Genomic DNA, 22,219 nt, shown 5'->3' with positions numbered 1-22,219 from the left:
AAAAATATATTTTATTTTTAAATAAATAAATAAAAAGAAAGTAAATAGCAAAAAGAAGGAGTGGGGGTTGGCCGAGTCAAAGGAATATGTTTGACTATAGAGACGTAGCCGCCTCCCGGAGGGCTATTTTGGTCTTTTGATGTTACTAGCAGACAAAGATGCACCTGTCTTTAGTTACTTGGATGTTTGAGACCACCACGGCACTGCCACTCACTCACAAGTCACAATCCACTCCACAAATGACTAAAGTCCAAACAATATCGTGTATTGTAACAACCATCTTATTTCCTTTCACACTAGGCACTCAATGTCTTATACAAACCTTATATCCAGCTCCGCCAACAATAATTAACCCCCTCATATTTGTAGCTAAAGATTAGCAAATAAAGGTGTTTTTTGTTTGCAAAATTAAATTTTCAATGGAACAGGATAACTCTTTCCAATCCTTGTTTATAGTCCATTTATCATAAAAATAATTTCATATCAATTTTTGCATTATAAACACTAAATAAAAACTGAAAGTGATTCTTTATAAAAGAGATTAATTTTAATGTCTATTATAGTTCTACTTATTTAATTTATCAAATGACAAATTATGATTGATTACACTTTCCTCTAAGTTGGGACTCTCTTTCCTCGACCCACGTGGAGTCTCTCTCTCCTTATTCTTCAAGGGTCAGTCCTTAGCTTTTTACGAGAAAAGCTGAAAATCTGAAATAGGACTTTTGAGAAATTGCCCTTGGAGATTGTCTTCTTTGGTTAAGGAATCTAGTGAGATAATTAATCATTAGACAATTAGTATCCAATTTGTGCCAAAGTTTGCTAAAATGGACATTAAAAAATAGAAGAATGTTAGGGACAATAATTTTTGTGTTTTTTAATTATTAATTAATTATTAATAGTATTTTTAATAGTGTGAGATTATATTTAATGATGGGAGATTATTCGTCTTTTTTTTTATAGTTAAGTGCTAGACACAAAATACAAAAATTACTGGTCCCTAGACTTTTTCGTAAAAAAATGTTATCTGATAGTTTTTTTTTTTTTTGTAGAAAATGGTTGCTTCAATCCAATCTATGGAAAGCAATTACCTTGAGCACTCATACTACACAAATTATTTTTCATATGAAAATTACATTGGTATATTTGACTCAATATTTGGAAGGAAGAGAGGTGTTTTGCCGTGTTATGGGTGTCAGTTTCAATACGCCGGAGGGCGTAGTGACAAGTCCGTTAGAGGCGCGGCAGGCCTTGAAAACACGCAGGGGGTGTGGTGAGGTAGCTGGCAATGACGGGTGGCACAGGACTGAAAATACGTGGGGGCGTGTTGCCTCTGAATCCTGATAACAGGGTCTTCACTTGTTTCCAAGAAGCTTGGAGCAACACGGGAGAGCGTGTTGCAAGCAGTCTGCATGCAAGGGACAGTCCCCACCCCGATAACCAGCGATGTTCAAAGAAGATCTATAAATTGAGCTTCTTGGTGACCATTTTCATGCATCAAGTGTTATTGTTGGTAATCTTAGTTTCACAGTTTTACCGAGAAAGAAGAAGAGAGGCTAAAGAAGAGAGTTAGGAATTAGGTGTTAGAAAAAAAAATTATATAAAAAATATTAATTTATAGTGATTAAAAATGTCACATAATTATATAGCACTTGAAGAATATATCATCAATTATTTGGATCATCCAGTTTATGTAAGTTCATAAATTTTATTATTTTTTGTATTTAAATTTATTTTTTTTATTTTTGTTGTTGTTAGTATTATATAAAAATTTAATATTATTTACATTTTTTATTTTTGAATATAAATATTATTTATTTATATTTATTTATTTTCGAATATAAATAATATTCAGTCAATTATGACCAAGAGCTATCATGGCAAAGCTTGGTAAGTGTTGAGTTAAGAAATTAACTAAATTAATTACTGATGACAAACATTATTTTTGGGCAAAATGAATAATTAGTGTTGATTAATTATAATTGCATATTACTAATTATTTATAAAATATTGCAGGCCAAAATGTGAATTACTGCCCAAATAGAGTGAGAAATAAAACAAGGCTGACGGGCCAACAATGTAAACGAAGCCCATAAGAAAACAAAGATGAAAAAATCAGAACGGGCCAAGCATATCACTACCCGATCCAAGCCCGATTTTTCTTCAGCAAGCAATTTCCTCCATCTTGCTCTTACCAAAGCAACGTTCCTCTCTCTTTTGTCTTAGTCAAATCAGAGTTTCAGAAAAGTAAGAAAGAGAAAGAGAAAGAGCTTCTTCCACACGCCATTCACAGAAGAAGAAAGAAAGAGAAAGATCAAGCTTGAGAGGCCGAAGTCTAATCATCCAGTCCAAACCAAATCAAGCTTAGGTCAAAATTAAAGGTAAACTATTTCCTCTTCCATGCATCAGATCTTCTTCTCTTCTTCCCAACTCTCTGCAAGTCCAAAAATGGCATACAAGGGAAAGTTGCCTTCAGCCCCAATCTGTTGTGTATCCACGATCTCAAACTTGTCTTGGGGACCAAGTTGGTTTTCAAGGGTCCAGATTAAGTTGATCACTAGAAGGCTTTTGTGGTTGCTGCTTTATGGCTTTCGACCAAGATGAAGGAGTCAGAAGAAAAAATTTCTACTCTAAGGTTTAATGAGAAAAAGTGAATCTGTGGGTTGGAGAAGCTCAAGGCTCAAGGTGTTGACCTTGGAAGAAGAACCAAGTAACATGCAAAGAGATAAAAGAAGTTTGGTGTTCATTCAGAAACCAAGGAGAGATAACTAGAATATTGAGGTTTTGTTCTGATAAGTGTTCTTTGAGAGAGTTCAACTAACTGGACAGTGTAACCTAATCAAAGGTGCATTCCGCCAGTAAGAAGAACTGAATCAGAGGCTTGCTAATCTGGTTTTCGCATAGCACAAAGGCTGTTGATGAAGTCAATCTCCTTCATGTTTTACTGATTGTAATGTACTTTTCTAAGTTTATCTTTCTGTAATTTCTTGTGAGAAAAGGCATTATGAGAAAGTTCAAGTAAAAATCATGAGTAAAAAAAGGCTGAGTGATACATTTGAGAGAAAAGCCTAGAGTTATTTTCTGATTTCTTTAGGTTGGTTAAGTGTCTTGTATCTTGTACCTGTTTGGTATCCCTTTCGTAGTTGGGTTAGCACTAAGAGTGAATAGTTAGGTGTTAGCATAGCCAATGGCAAGTTAGGTTAGAACTTGAGTGTGAAATTGGTGTATGTAATACTTTTAACTATAGTGAAAATTCCTCCATTGTTGTGGAGGAGACTGGACGTAGGTTGTATAGCACAAGGCAACCGAACCAGGATATATGCTGGTGTTAGCTATTCTATTCTCTGCTGTGTTCTGTTTTTCTGATATTAATGAGACAAAAATAAATTGTCTCATAAATTTTAGATGCTGAGTACAAACAGAATCAGATTTGAAAGTTTTGCTTAAAAAGGGTTATAACAGCTACGAAAAGGAAGGCATAGATTCAACCCCCCTTCTCTAAGCCTACCACAACCTTCAATTGGTATCAAGAGCTAAGGTCTCAAGAATCAAGCTTAACCGCTTGGAACAAAGATCCAATGGCGAACAACTTGGGCACAACCACTATTGCCTACACTCTCACTGAAGGCCAATCAAACAACCGGCCACCTTTCTTCAATGGGAAGAACTACTCCTACTGGAAAGAAAGGATAAGGATCTCCATCCAATCCATTGACTACAACATATGAAAGATTGTTGTGAGCGGTCCCAAGATCCCAACAAAAACAAGTGCTGATGGAGTGGTGACTCCAAAAAAAGAAGCTGAGTGGAACGAAGATGACAAGAAGAAGATAGAGCTGAATGCTAAAGCAATCAACCTTCTTCACTGTGCTATCAGCTTTGAAGAGTACCGGAAGGTGTCTAGATACAAGACAGCCAAAGAAATCTGGGAAAAACTCCAGGTTACACACGAAGGCACTAAACAAGTCAAAGAAACGAGGATTGATATGCTGCGAAAAGAGTACAATATGTTCAGCATGAAGGATGGAGAAAGCATTGATGAAGCGTTTGAGAGATTCTCAATCATAATCAACAACCTTGATGCTATAGGTACAAACTATGCAGAACAAACTTTGCTGAGAAAACTCCTTAGAAGCCTCACAAAAGAATGGGAAAATACTGCCACTGTCCTAACCGAGAGCAACAACATAAGTCCCATAACCTATGATGAGCTGAGAGGAAAACTCCTTGCTTATAAAGCCACACACACAAACACAGACTCAAAGAAAAAGGGAATAGCTCTCAAGTCACAGATAGAACCGAAAGAAAGTGAGTCTAGTGATGGTATTTCAAATGATGAGCTTTTGTTTTTTGCTAGGAGATTTAGAAGGATGATGAAGAATAAGGGCAAATACAAGGGTTCAAGTTCAAAGGACCACAAGTTCGACCTAAGCAAGGTGATGTGCCATCACTGCAAGGAGGCTGGACACTTCAAGCTAAACTGTCCAAAGCTCAAGAAGGAGGACAAAGAAAAGAAGGAAAGGAAGAGAGTACTCATGGCAGCTTGGGAGAATCTTGAAAATGACTCAAATGAAGAAGAAGAATATGAAGGTGAAGACAAAGATTGTTTCATGGCTGGAAACAACAATCTTGATGAGGTGAATTACTATGATTTAACCATAGATAATTTACATGCTATTATTGATGATCTCACCTTAAATACATCAAAACTGCTAGATAAATACCATGAGTGCAGATCTAAAAGAGATGTGTTAAGAGCTAAAAATAATTTTTTGAAAGAAAAAGTGAAAGAAACTGAATGTGTTCTGGACATTATTGAAGAAAACAGATTTTTAAAATCTGAACTTGAAAAATTAAAAGGAAAGCACATTATAGATCATTCTCATGAGTTAATTGCTGAAAATGAAAGGTTAAATGATATGATTAAAAGGTTGAATGATGACTTAGCAAAATTTGCTCAAGGTTCAAGTAACTTGGACAAATTACTTGCAAGTCAAAGACCATTGTTTGAAAAATCTGGTTTAGGCTATATAGTCAAGGAAGATGCAGTTTTCAATATTTTCTCTATAAAGTTTGTGATTTCTTCATCAAATACAAAAAACACATCTAGCAAATCTGGTATTGGATATGTTTCAACTCTTGAAGAAAAATGTGATGAAGTATACACAAGTGAAACTGAGCCTTCACCAAGAACTGATCCAAGCTCAAACCGGCCAGGTTTGGGTTACATTTCGAAAAATGAAGCTGCTTTCAAGAAACCAATTTTCTACAACAAAATCTCATTTTCGAAAAATCCAAAGAGTTTCAAAAATTCTGGTGAAAATATTTTTGCAAAGAGGAATAATTATAACAAAAATCAGTTTGTCAAAAGAAATCTATCTCCTCCAAAAACCAGAAAATTTCAACCATTTAATCACTTCAAGCAATATAACTCACCTCAATTTCAGCAACACACATCAAAAAATCATTGTGTTAATTGCAAGAAATTTGGTCACTCATATGCACAATGCTTCATTGAAAAGAGAGTTGTAGGAAACAAAGTTTACAATGTTGTTTGTGATTTCAATGCACTTGGGCAACCTAGATGGATTAACTTCAAAGGATCCAAATTAATTTGGATACCTAAGGCTACTTGAAATTCTTCATGCAGATTTGCCTAGCATCCAAGAACAAAAAGGATATGTGGTACATGGATAGTGGATGTTCAAGGTACATGACTGGATGGTCAACCTACTTCATCAAACTAAACAAGTATGATGGAGGTTTTGTGACCTTTGGAGATGATGGTAAAGGTAAAATCATTGCTGTTGGAAAAGTAGGTAATGAGCAATCAACTTTCATTGATGAGGTACTTTTAGTATGTGGTTTGAAGCACAATCTTTTGAGTATAAGTTAGCTGTGTGATTTAGGATATTTAGTGACTTTCAAAAGATCTGAATGCTGTGTTGTGAATGAAAAGACAAATGAAGTGATGTTTGTTGCCAAGCGTTTTAGTAATATGTATGGACTTACTCTTGATGAACTAAAAGATCAAAATGTAGCTTGTCTTCATTCTAAAGAATCTGAAAAGTGGTTATGGCACAAGAGATTGAGCCATGCAAGTATGTTTCAAATAAACAAACTTATAAAAAAAGAATTAGTAAGAGGTCTTCCGTTGATAAAGTTTGACAAAGACATCACTTGTGAAGCTTGCCAAATGGAAAAACAAACAAAAAGTTCTTTTAAACCAAAGGAAGACATCTCTACTAAAAGACTACTTGAGTTGCTACACATTGATTTATTTGGTCTAATAAGAACTCAAAGCCTAGGTGATAAACATTATGGTTTAGTAATTGTGGATGACTATACTAGGTTTGGTTGGGTTTTATTTCTTATACACAAAAATGAAGCCTTTTCAGCCTTTGAACCTTTTTGTAAGAAAATTCAAAATGAAAAGGATTTGAAAATTTTTTCTATAAGAAGTGATCATGAAACTGAATTTGAAAATAATTTATTTGAATCCTTTTGTGAGGAATTTGGAATATCTCACAACTTCTCTTGTCCAAGGACACCACAACAAAATGGTGTGGTGGAAAGGAGAAATAGAAGCATACAAGAGATGACAAGAGCTATGCTTTGTGAGGGCAATGTTCTAAAATTCCTTTGGGATGAAGCGGTCAACACGGCTTGCCACATTTTGAATAGAACAATCATAAGGAAATTTTTGAAGAAAACTCCTTATGAACTTTGGAAAGGTTACCACCAAACTTAGACTACTTACACATCTTTGGATGCAAATGTTTTGTTTTAAATAACAAGAATAATTTGGGTAAATTTGATCCAAAGGCTTATGAGTGTTTGTTTGTAGGATATTCCACAACTAGTAAAGCATATAGAGTTTATCATCAAGATGCTAGGATTATCGAGGAGTCCATACATATCACATTTTGTGATACTAACTTGGTGCAAAGCATTTTGGAAGATTGTGATGCAGAAAATCAAGCTCAAAAGAAAGTTGAAACTGGGCAAAATCAAGAAAATAGAAATTCTGTTCAACCTGACCCAGAAACTGCAGTTGCTAAAAATTCGAGAGACAATTCCATTTTGTCTCATGAATCTGAGGGAGATCCTGAAGACAGCAGCACCCAAAGTCCCTTGGTAACTGAATCTGCCTCCAAGTCCACCAGACCTCGTGAATGGAGATTCTTAAAGAATTATCCAGAGAAATTTGTCATTGGGGACGTCTCACAAGGGGTTAGAACTCGATCATCCATTAGAAAGGCAAATGAAGGTTCAACATTGCCATTCTCTCACATATAGAGCCTCAAAATGTCAAGGAAGCCCTTAGTGACACTTCTTGGGTTAAAGCAATGGAGGATGAGCTTCTTCAGTTTGATAAGAACCAAGTGTGGACTTTGGTTCCAAGACCGAGTGGAAAGAAAGTGACCGGCACCAAGTGAATATTTCGGAACAAGTTAGAAGAAGATGACAGTATTGCAAGAAACAAGGCAAGGCTTGTGGCACAAGGATATGACCAAGAAGAACGAATAGACTTTGATGAATCCTTTGCCCCTGTTGCCTGAATGGAAGCCATAAGACTTCTCTTAGCCTATGCTGTATTTTGTGGTTTTAAATTATATCAAATAGATGTGAAATGTGCATTTTTTAATGGTGTGATAGATAGAGAAGTGTATGTGGAGCAGCCACCTGGTTTTGAAAATAAAGAGCATTCTAATCATGTTTTCAAACTATCTAAAGCTCTTTATGGTTTAAGACAAGCTCCTAGAGCTTGGTATGAGAGACTTAGCTCTTTTTTTTTGAAAAATAGTTTTCAAAAAGGCACCACAGACACAACTCTATTTATCAAGAATTTTAATGATTCTTTTATTCTAGTCCAAATATATGTTGATGACATTATTTTTGGATCAGCAAATGAATTCCTTTGTTCTGAATTTGGAAAACTCATGACAAGTGAATTTAACATGAGTATGATTGGTGAACTTAATTTTTTTCTTGGGTTGCAAATTAAACAAATTGAAAATGATATTTTCATTCATCAAGAGAAGTATGCCAATGAATTAGTTAAGAAATTTGGTATGGAAAATGCCAAACCCATAGGAACTCCTATGCACCCAAATTCAAAATTAGATAAGGGAGAAACTGAGAAAGATGTAGATGAGACTAGGTATAGAGGAATGATTGGTTCTCTCATGTACTTAACATCCTCTAGACCCGACATTGTGTAAAGTGTTGGATTGTGTTCAAGGTTTCAATCCAAACCTAAAGAGTCACATCTTTCAGCAGTTAAAAGGATCATTAGATATGTTCACGGCACATCCAATTTTGGTCTTTGGTATCCTAAAATTGATGATTTTTCTGCAGTTAGTTATTGTGATGCAGATTTTGCTGGTGATAGAGTTGATAGAAGGAGCACTTTAGGCCTATGTTGTTTCCTTGGAAAGTCCTTAAATGTTTGGTCAAGTAAGAAGCAACCAACAGTGGCCTTATCCACTGCAGAGGCTGAGTATATAGCTGCTTCTTCTTGTTGTTCTCAGCTTTTATGGTTAAAAACACAGCTTGCTGGTTACAAATTAAATGCTGAAAATATTCTCTTGATGTGTGATAATATGAGTGCCATCAATATTTCTAAAAATCCATTTCTGCACTCTAGGACTAAGCATATTGAAGTGAAATTTCACTCAATAAGAGAACATGTCCAAAAGCGGGATATTAGTATTCAATTTGTTAAATCAGAGGAGCAATTAGCAGATATTTTCACAAAACCATTAGCTGAGGATAGATTTTGCATGCTTAGAACTTGTCTAGGAATTTTGAGTTATGACTCCTTATTTGAAAAATGCTGATGTATTTGCTGGAGCTTTTTGTCTCATAAACAGATATGAGATAATTCTGGCCACGTGATGAACGTTCCTTCAAATCAGCGTGTTTTGGGCTTGTTTCAAGTGAAAGTTAATCTGGGCCAACCCCAAAATCAGATCTAGAGTGGTCCAATGTGTTTCCTTAAATCCAACCATCTCTGGACCCATATATGAATGTTATATTTTTTCTTGTTGTTTTTGGTGGGCTGGGTACTTAATTTTTTTGAAAAGGATTTTTCATTTAATGTTCTTGATCCAAAAAGTTTTTCAGTTTGAGGTTTTTCAATATTCAAAATTAATTTCCTATTTTGTCTTTCAAATCAAATAAAATCTTTCTTTTATGAGGTCAAGTCTTTTCATGTCATTTCAAAAGGTGATGCAGTTGCATGGTTTTGGAAATTCACTTTTGGGTACGGTTACCAACACTCCCTCTTTTTCCTCCATAACTTCTCCTCAAACCCTTCGGTTTCTTCCCTCTCACTCCACTGCTTCTCTTCCATCAAAAGCCTAAATCTAACCAAAAGGGGAAGAAAGTTATTGCTAAAAGAGCACCGCGTGAAAAGATCCATAAACTTCCAGGATATCCTAGACCATCAACTCGCTCTCAAGACAACACTTTCACTCCCTCACCTTCTCCTCCTACTTCTCCTCCTCGTACTGCTCCCATGGCGTGGACCAAAACCACGCCACGTTTTCCAGCCCCTGCCAAGCCGACGCCTCCGCCTAAGGCAGCGCAAACAAAACCAACTTCCTCGAAACCTAGTTCATCCAAGGGTAAGCGTCCTGCTGTTGAAGACCCTGTTCCTGAGACAGCAAAATCTAAGCCAAGTTCTGTTCCTGTGCGTTTACAAAGAGGTAACCCACATCTCCCCCTCAAATCTGTTAGAGAACCCGACATTGATCCTTTTGCTTACAAATCACACTTCATGACATCTCACTCAAACTATAACCCTCATCGTTTCAAATCAGCCATGAACCACAACTTTTATGACGGAGTTATTAAGTATTGTACTCTGTGTCCCTCTTTTCTTGTGGATTTACCTAGCTTGTGAAAGAAAGGATTCTCTTTTGTTGAAGATTTGGAATTTTTAGACTGTAATCACCTTTTCAAAATCAAAAAACCTGTGTATCCTCTGTTAGTCAAAGAATTTTATGCAAACATGACTTACCATGAAGGAAGTGTGCACTCTTATGTTAAGGGCAGATACATTATTTTAAATAATGAAACTATCAGTGATTTTTTGAAGTACACTGATGTTGGGCCGTGTGCTTATACATCTGTAAAGTGGGATGAAGGAGTTGGTATCTCTTTTCATGATGCTTTGGCTCACATCTGTGAACATGTTTCCTTAATCAATGGCATCACACCTACTCACAAAGCCCTAGGATATGAACGTGCTCAGTTGCACAGAATTGTCAACCACATCTTACTTTCTCAAAGTGGTTCATATCAAAGGGTTTCTTACACGGACACACTTGTTTTGTATGCCCTAATCACTAAAACAGAAATCTCTTTTGCCTATTTGATGGCTAGATACATGTTTGATTCTGTGAGAAGTGAAAAAGATAAAGCACTACCTTATAGCATATTTTTAACTTGCATATTTGAACATTTTGGTATTGACCTGTCAAATGAGGATTATGAAAACAGACATTCATACCTAAAAGGGGGGTGGTTCAGTGAAACAACAAAAAGTACTAACTCGATCTGAGAGAGTGGTTCTAGATGATGATGATGATGATGAAGAGTTCATTCCGGATGACTCTCCTCCTCCTTCCACCGAGGGTACTTCCATCTCTACTGGAAAGCAATCCGCTCTGCTGAATATTGTCAAGGATGTGGTCCAGGAGTTGTCTCCCAATCAAATTATATGATTGCCATGAGCAAAGAACAAAGGAAGCTAGCTAGCAAGCATGAGAATTTTCTCCGAAAATCAAGGGATAGAGTGGCTGTATTTATGAAGTTCATTGATAACCTGAACCAGGATGGAGATCTGGCCATTGAAGATGAGGAAGAAGCTGTTTGGGAGGGGAATGGTTCTGATGCCTAAGAATTGTCTCATGAAAACTGCTGCTGCTGCTCTCTTTTTTTTGTCTCATGAATTTTGTTTCTTTAGCTACTTTAGAATTATTTTTATCTTGGATGACTGTAATAACTCTAAATATTGTTGTACTTTTGTTAGTTCAGTCAGTACTTTAGACTATGGTCTAACTCTTTTCTGCAGGTTCAATATGTTGCTTGTTGTCCGCCCTTGATGACAAAAGGAGGAGTAGGACACTAGGATGGTAAAATGGGTTAGGAAAATTTGTTAGGATAAGTTTTTGACTTTGCTGCATTAAAACTTGATTTCACATGCTGCTTTTGCTAATGATATCAGCTTAATGAGTGTGCTGATTATATGGTGTTGCCTATTTAACGTGTATAGCTCTTCACTGTACTCTCTTTAAGTGTAATGTAAAACAAGAACAAAGAGGAAAGCATAAATCCAGGGGAAGCTAACCTTGAAAAGAAAAGGGGGAGCAACACAAAAGCAAATGACAAAGATCAAAGGGAGTTTCTAAACCTTACTCAAACTCAGTTCCTTTTGATTATTGCTTAAATCATGTTTGTCTTCAAGGGGGAGATTGTTGAGTTAAGAAATTAACTAAATTAATTAGTGATTACAAACATTATTTTTGGGCAAAATGAATAATTAGTGTTGATTAATTATAATTGCATATTACTAATTATTTATAAAATATTGCAGGGCCGAAATGTGAATTACAGCCCAAATAGAATGAGAAATAAAACAAGGCTAACGGGCCAACAATGTAAATGAAGCCCATAAGAAAACAAAGATGAAGAAATCAGAATGGGCCAAGCATATCACTACCCGATCCAAGCCCGATTTTTCTTCAGCAAGCAATTCCCTCCGTCTTGCTCTTACCAAAGCAATGTTCCTCTCTCTTTTGTCTTAGTCAAATCAGAGTTTCAGAAAAGTAAGAAAGAGAAAGAGAAAGAGCTTCTTCCACACGCCATTCACAGAAGAAGAAAGAAAGAGAACGATCAAGTTTGAGAGGCCGAAGTCTAATCATCCAGTTCAAACCAAATCAAGCTTAGGTCAAGATTAAAGGTAAACTATTTCCTCTTCCATGCATCAAATCTTCTTCTCTTCTTTCCAACTCTCTGCAAGTCCGAAAATGGCATATAAGGAAAAGTTGCCTTCAGCCCCAATCTGTTGTGTATCCACGGTTTCAAACTTGTCTTGGAGACCAAGTTGGTTTTCAAGGGTCCAGATTAAGTTGATCACTAGAAGGCTTTTGTGGTTGCTGCTTTATGACTTTTGGCGAAGATGAAGGAGTCAGAAGAAAAAGTTTATACTCTAAGGTTTAATAAGGAAAAGTGAATCTGTGGGTTGGTGAAGCTCAAGGCTCAAGGTGTTGACCTTGGAAGAAGAACCAAGTAACATGCAAGGAGATAAAAGAAGTTTGGTGTTCATTCCAAACCAAGGAGAGATAACCAGAATATTGAGGTTTTGTTTTGAGAAGTGTTCTTTGAGAGAGTTCAACTAACTGGACAGTGTAACCTAATCAAAGGTGCATTCTGCCAGTAAGAAGAACTGAATCAGAGGCTTGTTAATCTGGTTTTCGCATAGCACAAAGGCTGTTGATGAAGTCAATCTCCTTCATGTTTTACTGATTGTAATGTACTTTTCTAAGTTTATCTTTCTGTAATTTCTTGTGAGAAAATGCATTGTGAGAAAGCTCAAGTAAAAGCCATGAGTGGAAAAAGACTGAGTGATACACTTGAGAGAAAAGCCTAGAGTTATTTTCTGATTTCTTTAGGTTGGTTAAGTGTCTTGTATCTTGTACCTGTTTGGTATCCCTTTCTTAGTTGGGTTAGCACTAAGAGCGAATAGTTAGGTGTTAGCATAGCCAATGTCAAGTTAGGTTAGAACTTGAGTGTGAAATTGGTGTATGTAATACTTTTAACTATAGTGAAAATTCCCCCATTGTTGTGGAGGAGACTGGACATAGGTTGCATAGCACAAGGCAACCGAACTAGGATATATGCTGGTGTTAGCTTTTCTATTCTTTGCTGTGTTCTGTTTTTCTGATATTCATGAGACAAAAATAAATTGTCTCATAAATTTCCGCTGCTGAGTACAAACAGAATCAGATTTGAAAGTTTTGTTTAAAAAGGGTTATAACAGCTACGAAAAGAAAGGCATAGATTCAACCCCCTTCTCTAAGCCTACCACAACCTTCAGTAAGATCCTCCCAACCACCGAAAGTTTTGGCTACGGACTTCTACTTTGCCAACCAAGCCTTTTGGTGACTGATGGTGTAGTTGAACCTTGACTGGACTTTCGTAATTATAGATTTGATCTTGATGAACGGGTCAGTCTCAACCAATGGCCTTATAGCCTCAGCAACTGTGTCCGAGTCTAACATGGAATGATCCTTTGAAATCGTTCTCATGGTGCACGTGTGCCTACCGTTGTATCTCTTTATTTTTCAACAACTTTTTTTTCGTATCAAGCTGACTTGGATAAGCCAGTTGTACCCACGCCCATATGTCTTGCATTTTGCATAGAACGTCTGTGGTTCAGACTCATAAACATTGTAGTCGATTCCTCTAGAAATAGTATAACTTCTGATTGCTACGACGACAGACTTTCTAGAACTATACTCCATTCCGATCCTAAACTCTCCCTCCTCAGGATCAACAACACCTATAGAAAGCAGAAATCATCATTCATTGATCCATCCAAAATATAAATTAACAAAAACGCATTATTCACTCATCACGTACCTATGTTTGCATATTCCTAAAATTCTGGTGCATTCATGATGTCAAGATCTAAATTACGCATAAAAGATGGGATGTTTATCGGTTAACTAACTGCGGGATAAACCACTACATTCTCCGCTGCTGCCTCGACTCCCATGTCACCATCCTCGTCTTTGTCACCAGCTTCATAAGTGGCTTCGAAATCCCCTTCGCTATTACTGTTCATTCCTTCGTACACTACAGCTCTATCAATCATTTTGAATCTCATCTGCCTGTACGTTTTAAACTCAACATATGGCTCAATCTATGGCTGTTGCATCTAAGTTTGCTGATGAACATATTTTGCATACTCTCTTCATCAACGATCGGCATGATATCAAACTGTATTAGACCACCAAAAACTATAACCGAATTCCGGTACAATATATTGCTCACTCTCCTCAATATACCGTTTCCATGTTTTGACAAAGACCGTTTTGAAACTTGATGAACGTCATGGTGTATAGAACCACAAACGAAAACGGATTCTGACACATAAACCTCACTCTCTCATGAGTATTTCGTATAATCTCACCGTTGCGATACACTACCAAATTTGCGGTACCTTCCATTACACTAACAACACACTCAAAGAACACCCAAAGAACAATCAAAGAACACTCTTCATCGCAATGAAAATGGTACTGAGCTTTGCCTTATATAGGCAAAGCACTCAACACACCCCCCATGTTACATCACCAACCAACCAGCCTTCACCACGCGTAACACGCCCCTCCCCCGTGCTGACTCAACACCCACCCCGCCCCCGCATTGCAGTCTCATACAACCAGATTTCGTTCACGTGGCATTCATGCCCACCCACGTGCCCACCCACGTGCTGATTGCAACACGTCCCCTCGCCTGTTGAAAATGCCTTCTGACACTCCACTAATTTGTAAATACACACGCTGCTCCTATTTCCAACTAAAACACCAATAATAAACTCATAAACAATTTTTTAGCCCTCATACCACATTGCTGCTTTGTAAGGTATATATATATATATATATATTTATAATAAAATTACACCCCACCAGTTTGTTCAAAATATACATTTATTTGTTGGTTTATAAATTCCGACAACTTTAATGTAGGTGTCTAATATAACGATTTAAGTTTGTATTTGCAAAATCGTCCTAAATTTAACAAAGCAATCAGAACTGTTTTAACAAATACAATAATATACCATAAAGGGATAACGGAAACCTGGTGTGAAATCAATCTTTTGAAAGAGAGATCAACTAACCAATTTGTCTCCCTTATGCCCTGTTGTGGAAACAAAAAAGCAGCCGCCATTCACTTCCACAAAAGCCATCTCTCTTTTTCTCAGCTCGTGAAACCTTGGAAAAGCATTGTTATCCTTTTCAGTGTTTGTTAAATACAAAATCATGCTGTAGTTAGAATTTAAAGTTCAGGGTTCAGGAACTAGATAGCGTAAATTGGATCCACTTCAGTTTCAGAATCTGAACACCGCCAAGAAGATGTTTTAATCCTTTTGAACTTCTTCCTTTCTCTTCGGAGACGTTTGGATTTCAGCACAAAGTAAGTCATGGTGCCAAGAACGGCAACCGTTACAAAAGTCCCTATGACTGTAATAAGGATTGCAGCCCACCTGCTGCGGCGACCAACAACTATATAAGACGCCGCCATGAATGAAACAGAGGTGCAAACTGAAGCCAACCACAGCATCTTATTGATAATTTCTGTAACTCTCCTTTCGGACTTTGTCTCCCCTCTAACAACCGTGATCTGAACCACCACAACAACCAGTGAAACAAAAAGCGAAATGGCATTGGATATGAAGAAGGCCTTGAAGGACGCAGTGTGCACCACCACGGCCTTGCCCGAATCATCATCACCACCAGGAACAGTGAAGATTGCTGCAAATGCAACCGTTGCAAACAGCGAGGCCACAACGGTTACTGAATTTGTGGCATTATGGATTCCGCTTTGGTGCAACTTCTGCAGCTCCTCAGCTCGTCCCTTGGTTGCTTGAGGTCACTGGATTTACATGCACCAAAACGGACAAGGCAGTCTTTTATCTCCCAGGATTCTTCGGACACTGGAAGTCCTTCAGCAATGTCAAGAGCTGTTTTCTGGTCTCTTGATAGGGCATTCACATTGGTGTCAGGATGAAGTAACAGTTCATTCACTATCTGCATGATTTTATTTATCAAAATTTTTAAGCTAATGAGTGACTGTGTTGTACTTTTGTTTATATAGTAATACACAATTGAATGTATGTATAGTTAAGAATCTTAAGATACATATTCAAATTCATAATGTAGTTCAAAAAGATACATATTTAATCCACAAACCAAATACAAGAAACAGAGACTATAGGGAATGTTGACGATCCTTATGAGTTATAACCTTATGGTTTTACACTATTAACATCCTTCAAATTAAGTTTAAACAATGTGATTTGAATTGTCATATTTGTACATCTAAAAGTAAGTGTTTATTGACATCTAAATAAATCAAAGAATGAAAAGTAGGAGTTTGAGTATTAGAAGATTTTGTACTGGGAGGAAATTAGATGTTTAAAAAACATTTTTCACATGATATATATACCTCTACCCTTTTCTTCCTGGTGGCTATATGCAATGCATTGTTTCCAAACTTGTTAGGCAACATGACTATTGCAGGATCTGCATTAAGAATCATCTTCACCACTTCACAGCTAGTCCCCTTCACAGCCATGTGCAAAGCAGTTTGTCCTTTCTTATCGGTCCTCCGAGCGAGTTGCGGATCATGGGCCAGCAACAGTTTCACCACAGCAACGTGCCCTTGCCGACCAGATAAATGGAGTGCGTTCTTCCCATTGGACTTAGCTATCTCCAACAAGCTAGGATCTCTGTTAAGCAACAGCTCAACAACATCCGCTTGATCCTTCATAGCTGCAGTGACAAGAGGGGTTGCATTTGATTGGCCAAAGGTCTTGCTTAGCTCCGGATCATGGTCTAGAAGCACCTCTACAATGTCTGCAACAACAGTATTTAATTCAAAACTTGTATAGAATCTAAAAAACAAAATGAAAATTGACAATATAAAGACATAGAGATATATAAATTTCTGAAAATACTCTTTTAGGAGTAATTTTGGAGTTGGTTAAATTTATTCACTTTCTTAACTTTATTTTTCTTTTCTAGCCATGCGGACTGTTTTTAGAAGTTATCAAATTTTTAAAAATAAATATATATATATTTAACAAATGTTCGACTAAACATTTTTCACTATAAACAATTTCCATCAATCGTTCAAATAATATTTCTCTGTAAAATGGGGTAAGTACATAGAACAAACACTGCATTATATCTTATCATGAATTGTCTTTCTTCTTTTTGGTTTACAACCGAGGTATCGAGAACAATAACTAATCTTTCTCTAACTTGTAGGCACATCAATGGAAGAAACAACTTATACAAAGTTTTAAAGTTTTTCCATGCAACCCTTTCCACTTAACCACACTCCTACTCAGTGTATTTATGCTTGAATTCCTTTTGATAGCAATATTCTTGCTTGTTCCTCTTTCTCTCATTCTATACATGGAAAAATAAATAAATAAATAAAAATGTATACTTGTACATATATATTTACACAAACTAATCTGACTTGCCTACACTTCTGGATAGGATGTGGCCATAGGGGCGCATATTACCATGCAGGTCCCACAGCCAATCCAATAGCTAGGAGAGCAGAATACAAATTAGGGGAAAAAGAAAAAAAAAAAACTAGATAAGCATAAATACAGTTCCTTCTCTCGAGTAAATGTTCAGTTATATAATTAGAAACATGAATTAAGAAAATGATTAGAAAGCTATTAATATAGATAAATAGAACAAAACTGAACAAAATTACGCAGCGAAATTCACATACCTTTATGACCTTGTTTAGCGGCAATGTGCAAGGGAGAGAAGCCGGCACGGTTCTTGAACGAAAGGGCCTCTTTGGTGGTGTGAGGGAGAAGCTCTTTAACGACATCCAGGTGTCCCTTATCGGCGGCCGTGAACAGCGGCGTCTCTCCCAATTCGTTGACTTCGTTGACGATCGCGGACCTAATCTCCACCACCTCAGCATCAAACTCAGCTCCGCTTAGGGTTCCCGTCATCTGATCATCGATCTCGGCAAGGATTCGTCGAACGGCAGTAACATCGCCGCGCTGGGCAGCGAGGTGGAGCTCGGTGTCATTGTGCCGGCCGGTTACCTGCCTAACATACTTCTTCCTCGGATCGAAGCGCGAGCCGGAGGCGGAGACGACGAGGGACTTGCCGGAGTTGGAGAAGACGAGGGAGTTGCTGGAGTTGGAGACAAAGAGGGTTTCCCTCGGGACGGAAGAGGCAGGGGTGGTGGGCTCGGAGTAGGGGTAGCGGTCCATGGCGGTGGCGGTGGCGGCGGCCGCATGCAATGTGGATGGAGGCTACGTTTACGGTGGTGGTGGTGCTGGGGACGTGGGGTTCGGGTGTAGCCCCATTCGAGAATCGTCCACAACGCAACGCCACAACGCCTGACGGTGATTCGCACCATAAGAGGAAACTCGCTTTCCGAGGGTTCCTGTTGGTTCTGTTTACTTCACCTACGCAAATCTCGTTCCTCATAACCTCTTCTGTTGTGTTTTATCCCATAGAAGATAACTAACCTTTTTTTGTTTATCAATTATTATTATTATTATTATTATTATTATTATTATTATTATTAAATTTTTTTACCAAATCTCAAAATAAATAAATAAATAAAATTTGATTCAATCTTTATAATTTTTTTAGTTAACAATTTATTAATATTTATGTTTTAAATATTTTCTTTTTTCTTCTTGTCTTTTATTTAACCTTTTGAAATATCTATTTGTCGATAAGAATATAATATTATTATTTAGACTACGAATTTATTATTCTCACTTTTATGTAAAAATAACATTCATTGCATTGAGGCTTTATCACATATTCACCGTTGTCTTAGAGTTAATTATTTATTTTTTGTAAACAATTTTATCTTATTCTGTCATACTACTAAAAAAGATTGTCAAAGTTTCATTAGAATCCTAACGGTTTATAAGAAGTAAGTGGATAAATGGTAAACTTGAATAAATTTTTTGTCTTCTTTAACAAGAATATCTTAGAATTTATCGGAAACCACTTTTCAAATACTTTTCTAGTGTCTCGTGAAATATGAGAATAAGTATTTAGAATTACTAGCAATAATTCAGAAATTCAAAAGAGCTACTTTTAGCTACATAAAAAATAGGATGAATAATAAATTACAGCAATAGAAGATAACTCTTCTCTTAATCTCGGAGAACGAAGTTCATATCAAAGTTATTAGAGATGCTACTAGATGAAATACAAAGAGTCATAATATAATTTTGGTGAAGCCAAAAAAGGTCAAAAAGAATAATGCATTGGATTAGTTAATAGATTATATGTAGATGAGTAAAGGAGTCTTAATTTTAAGGATTTAAAAGTATTCAATCTTGTCATGCTAGCAAAGTAAGGTTAGAAACTTTTAACTCGTCTTTATTCTCTAATTTACAAGATGTTAAACAATAAATATTTTAGGATTACTATTTTTCTAATTGCTGAGATGGGAACTAACTCCTCTTAAGATTGGGAGAACATTTAAAGAAAAAAAATTTCGGAAAAAGAAATTTTATAGAAGTTCGAGGAGACAATCTGATCAGAATTAAAGATGATTTTTGGATCCAAGAATTCGTGGCTATTATCCCAAACCTTATTCCTAATACAGATTATATTCCAACATGGGTTTCTGAATTTCTTCCTAATGGTGAACGGAATCAACAACTAATTATCGACATTTTCAATTCAGTAGTAGCAGAAGCAATTTTACATACAAATATCCAGAGAGATGAGGATAGTTATCTGGACACTGGAACAAAATGGAAACTATTCTATTGCATATGGTTACATAATCGCTTTCCAATTCAATCATCCTCCTCTGGAGTTTTTTCTGGAGCAGTGCCAAGTAAATGTACTCTAGTCTAGTATCTAAAATTTGAGAAACCAACTCAAAATAAGAAATTTTTTGTGGAAGCTAATGCATTACGCTCTACCTATGAAAAAGAAAATCAACTTCAAGAAAAATGCGCCCAGATTGCCCCCGTGTGGCGTAAAGAATGAAATAGTTTACCATTATATTTTGTCTTGTCTAGGCTATTGAAAGTTTGGAGGTGTTGATTGGACTGCCTACTCCATCATCAAACATTAAATTTTGGTGATGATGGGTTGAAGTTCTCGACAAGACGAGAAAAAGCAAATATGGTAAAGACCAAATGGAGCTGATGACCAATTTCATGTGGCTGAACTGGAAGGCTCAAAATTATTTCATTTTCGATGGATGCCGAAAATCCCTTTCTTCTAGTATTGAACAAGCTCGAAGGTTGCTAATTTCTCCCAAGTTAGAGAACTAGATTCTAAAATGAGTGTTAGATTTCTTGTGGTGGATCTTTTTCATTTTTGTCATTATTGCATTTAGTTCTATTGGACCAACATTTTCATTAATGAAATAACTACCTTTGATAAAAAATATATTAACCAACATAAAATATTTACAAATAGAATTGTGTTTTTTATTTCTGAAAAATCAATAATTAAAAGTTTGCCCCCCTCTATTTTTGCTTTTTGCACATTATATCTTTTGTTTCAATAACAATTTTGAAGAGATGAGACATTTGTCTCGTCCCATCCCCATAACTATTACCGTGGCTGTTGTTACCGCCGCTTGCACTCAACACCGTCACCACTCCTTCTACTGTCGCCACACTACACTTTTCGAGCCCTCTATACTGTTGTGCTTTATTTCTGCCCTTGTAAACTACATAAGTTTCATTTTTTTAATTGCTTTTTTCTATGATTTTTTTTGTGAATTTGGATGTTTTTCTGTTATCTTTGCACCATAATTTTTATTTTATTTTATACTTTTGTCCCTTTTTTTTCTTTTTTAAAAAAAATTGCTATATGTTGTTAAAGATATCTTAATACATTTTGTGAGACGTAAGCTTGAAGGATACATTATGTAAAGTTGTCTATTTTTATCAATTTAAAGTTAAATATTATTTTCTATAAAATTGTTAGGCCTATGTCATGGGAAGGATTAATTGATCAAACATGTCCCATGAGAATTGAAAATCTTAATCTCTTCTAGCAAAAAAGTATCTTAATTAATTTTGGAATCTTTTCGTAGCATTTTTATTTTAGTTATACACAATAAATATACTTCATGTTATCCTAATGTGTAGAAATATTCATTATTAAAAAAAAAATCAGGTTGTAGTTGTAAGCTCGGAAAATAGACATTATTCAGCATTACTAATTCATCATTTTTTTATTAAAAATTGACTATTTTGTTAGAACTGCTTATATATGAGGTATACTTTAAATTTTCTTAGTCATGCTGTTGCAGTTTTAATTTTTCATCTCCATTTTTTTGGTACATTTATTAATTACAGTCCATTAATATTTGTATGTGATAGGAAAAAATTTGAAATGGCATTTCTGGACCTATATGACTTTTTTTGTGTTTGTCAAATTTATATCGACTAGGTTCGTGATACAACCACGTGTATTTCTCTAGTTGGAAATAGTCGCCTGATACATGTTTTGTAGTCTTGGAGAAAATCTATAAAAGATGCAAATAACAAGTGAGAATAGGATCGCATCTCTAATTTGAAGTCTTCAAAATAAATGGTGATTTTTGAGTTTTTGATCCGACCATTTTAATCACTGATACTAGATTTGGACTTTAATTTTATATAAATATCCACCATCATACTAGTCTAATCCAATAATTTATTTAACTGTATCTGCTATCATGTATCATTTGATCTCCAGTAACCGCCAATCCCTTTTAAGTTTTAATTATCTTTCTCGAGTTCTGGTTATATATGCTATTTATTAAGTAGATGCCTCATACCTAAAGGATCACATTTTTTATATTCATTATTAGAATGTTATTTAACTATCAAGAGGTATCATATTTTGTTGGGTTGTGAACTATGATATAAATGATAAAAAAATATAATTTAGAGTTTCATTTATGGATTGATCTTTCTCTAGGTGGAATTGAATTTTTATCTTCTTTCTCTAGATAAGTTGAAAGGGGTTAACTCATTAACCTTTTTCTAGTCCCTATTGCATTATCCTTGAAAAAAGAATTATATATTTATAAAATTTCATTCGTGTGTTTTTTTTAGTTGTTATTGTACTAGCATGTGGTCAAGATTGGGTGCTTTACTTAAGAAGAATGAATATTTCCATAAAAACTTTCGAATGTAAACTTACTTTGACCATTTACTAGAATTTGTTAGGCTATCTTCTTTTTCTTTTGTATGTAATTTTGAACTTGAAACTTTTTTTTAGTATATATGATAGGAGGACTTGAAGTCATTGTTTCCATGAGGAGAAGATTGGCTTCTGGATCCAACCTTCTGACTAATCCTGGTGGAGGTGATAGAGTTTTTTCATCAATCACAATGAGTAACTTTCCTCCTCCTCCAAAGTTTGAGAAGGGTTCCGAAATTCATAACTTGAATGAA

The 22,219-nt window shown here is 35.9% G+C and overlaps 1 protein-coding gene and 1 pseudogene across 1 annotated transcript; one reads left to right on the top strand and one right to left on the bottom strand.

Moving 5' to 3' along the window:
- Positions 1–4,370: 4,370 nt before the first annotated feature.
- LOC107493327 (uncharacterized) lies at positions 4,371–7,299 on the top strand. Its single transcript, XM_016114426.1, has 3 exons — positions 4,371–4,637; positions 5,073–5,217; positions 6,974–7,299. The coding sequence occupies exons 1-3, from the start codon at positions 4,371–4,373 to the stop codon at positions 7,297–7,299; spliced, it is 738 nt and encodes a 245-aa protein (XP_015969912.1).
- A 7,389-nt stretch (positions 7,300–14,688) lies between these two features.
- On the bottom strand, positions 14,689–18,272 carry LOC107493338 (ankyrin repeat-containing protein ITN1-like; annotated as a pseudogene).
- Between the last annotated feature and the right edge of the window lie 3,947 nt (positions 18,273–22,219).

The sequence above is a fragment of the Arachis duranensis genome, chromosome 6 (assembly GCF_000817695.3).
Source record: "Arachis duranensis cultivar V14167 chromosome 6, aradu.V14167.gnm2.J7QH, whole genome shotgun sequence".
Classification (NCBI taxonomy): Eukaryota; Viridiplantae; Streptophyta; class Magnoliopsida; order Fabales; family Fabaceae; genus Arachis; species Arachis duranensis.
Note: the sequence above shows the minus strand (reverse complement) of the source record. Positions and strands in the feature narration are given on the sequence as shown.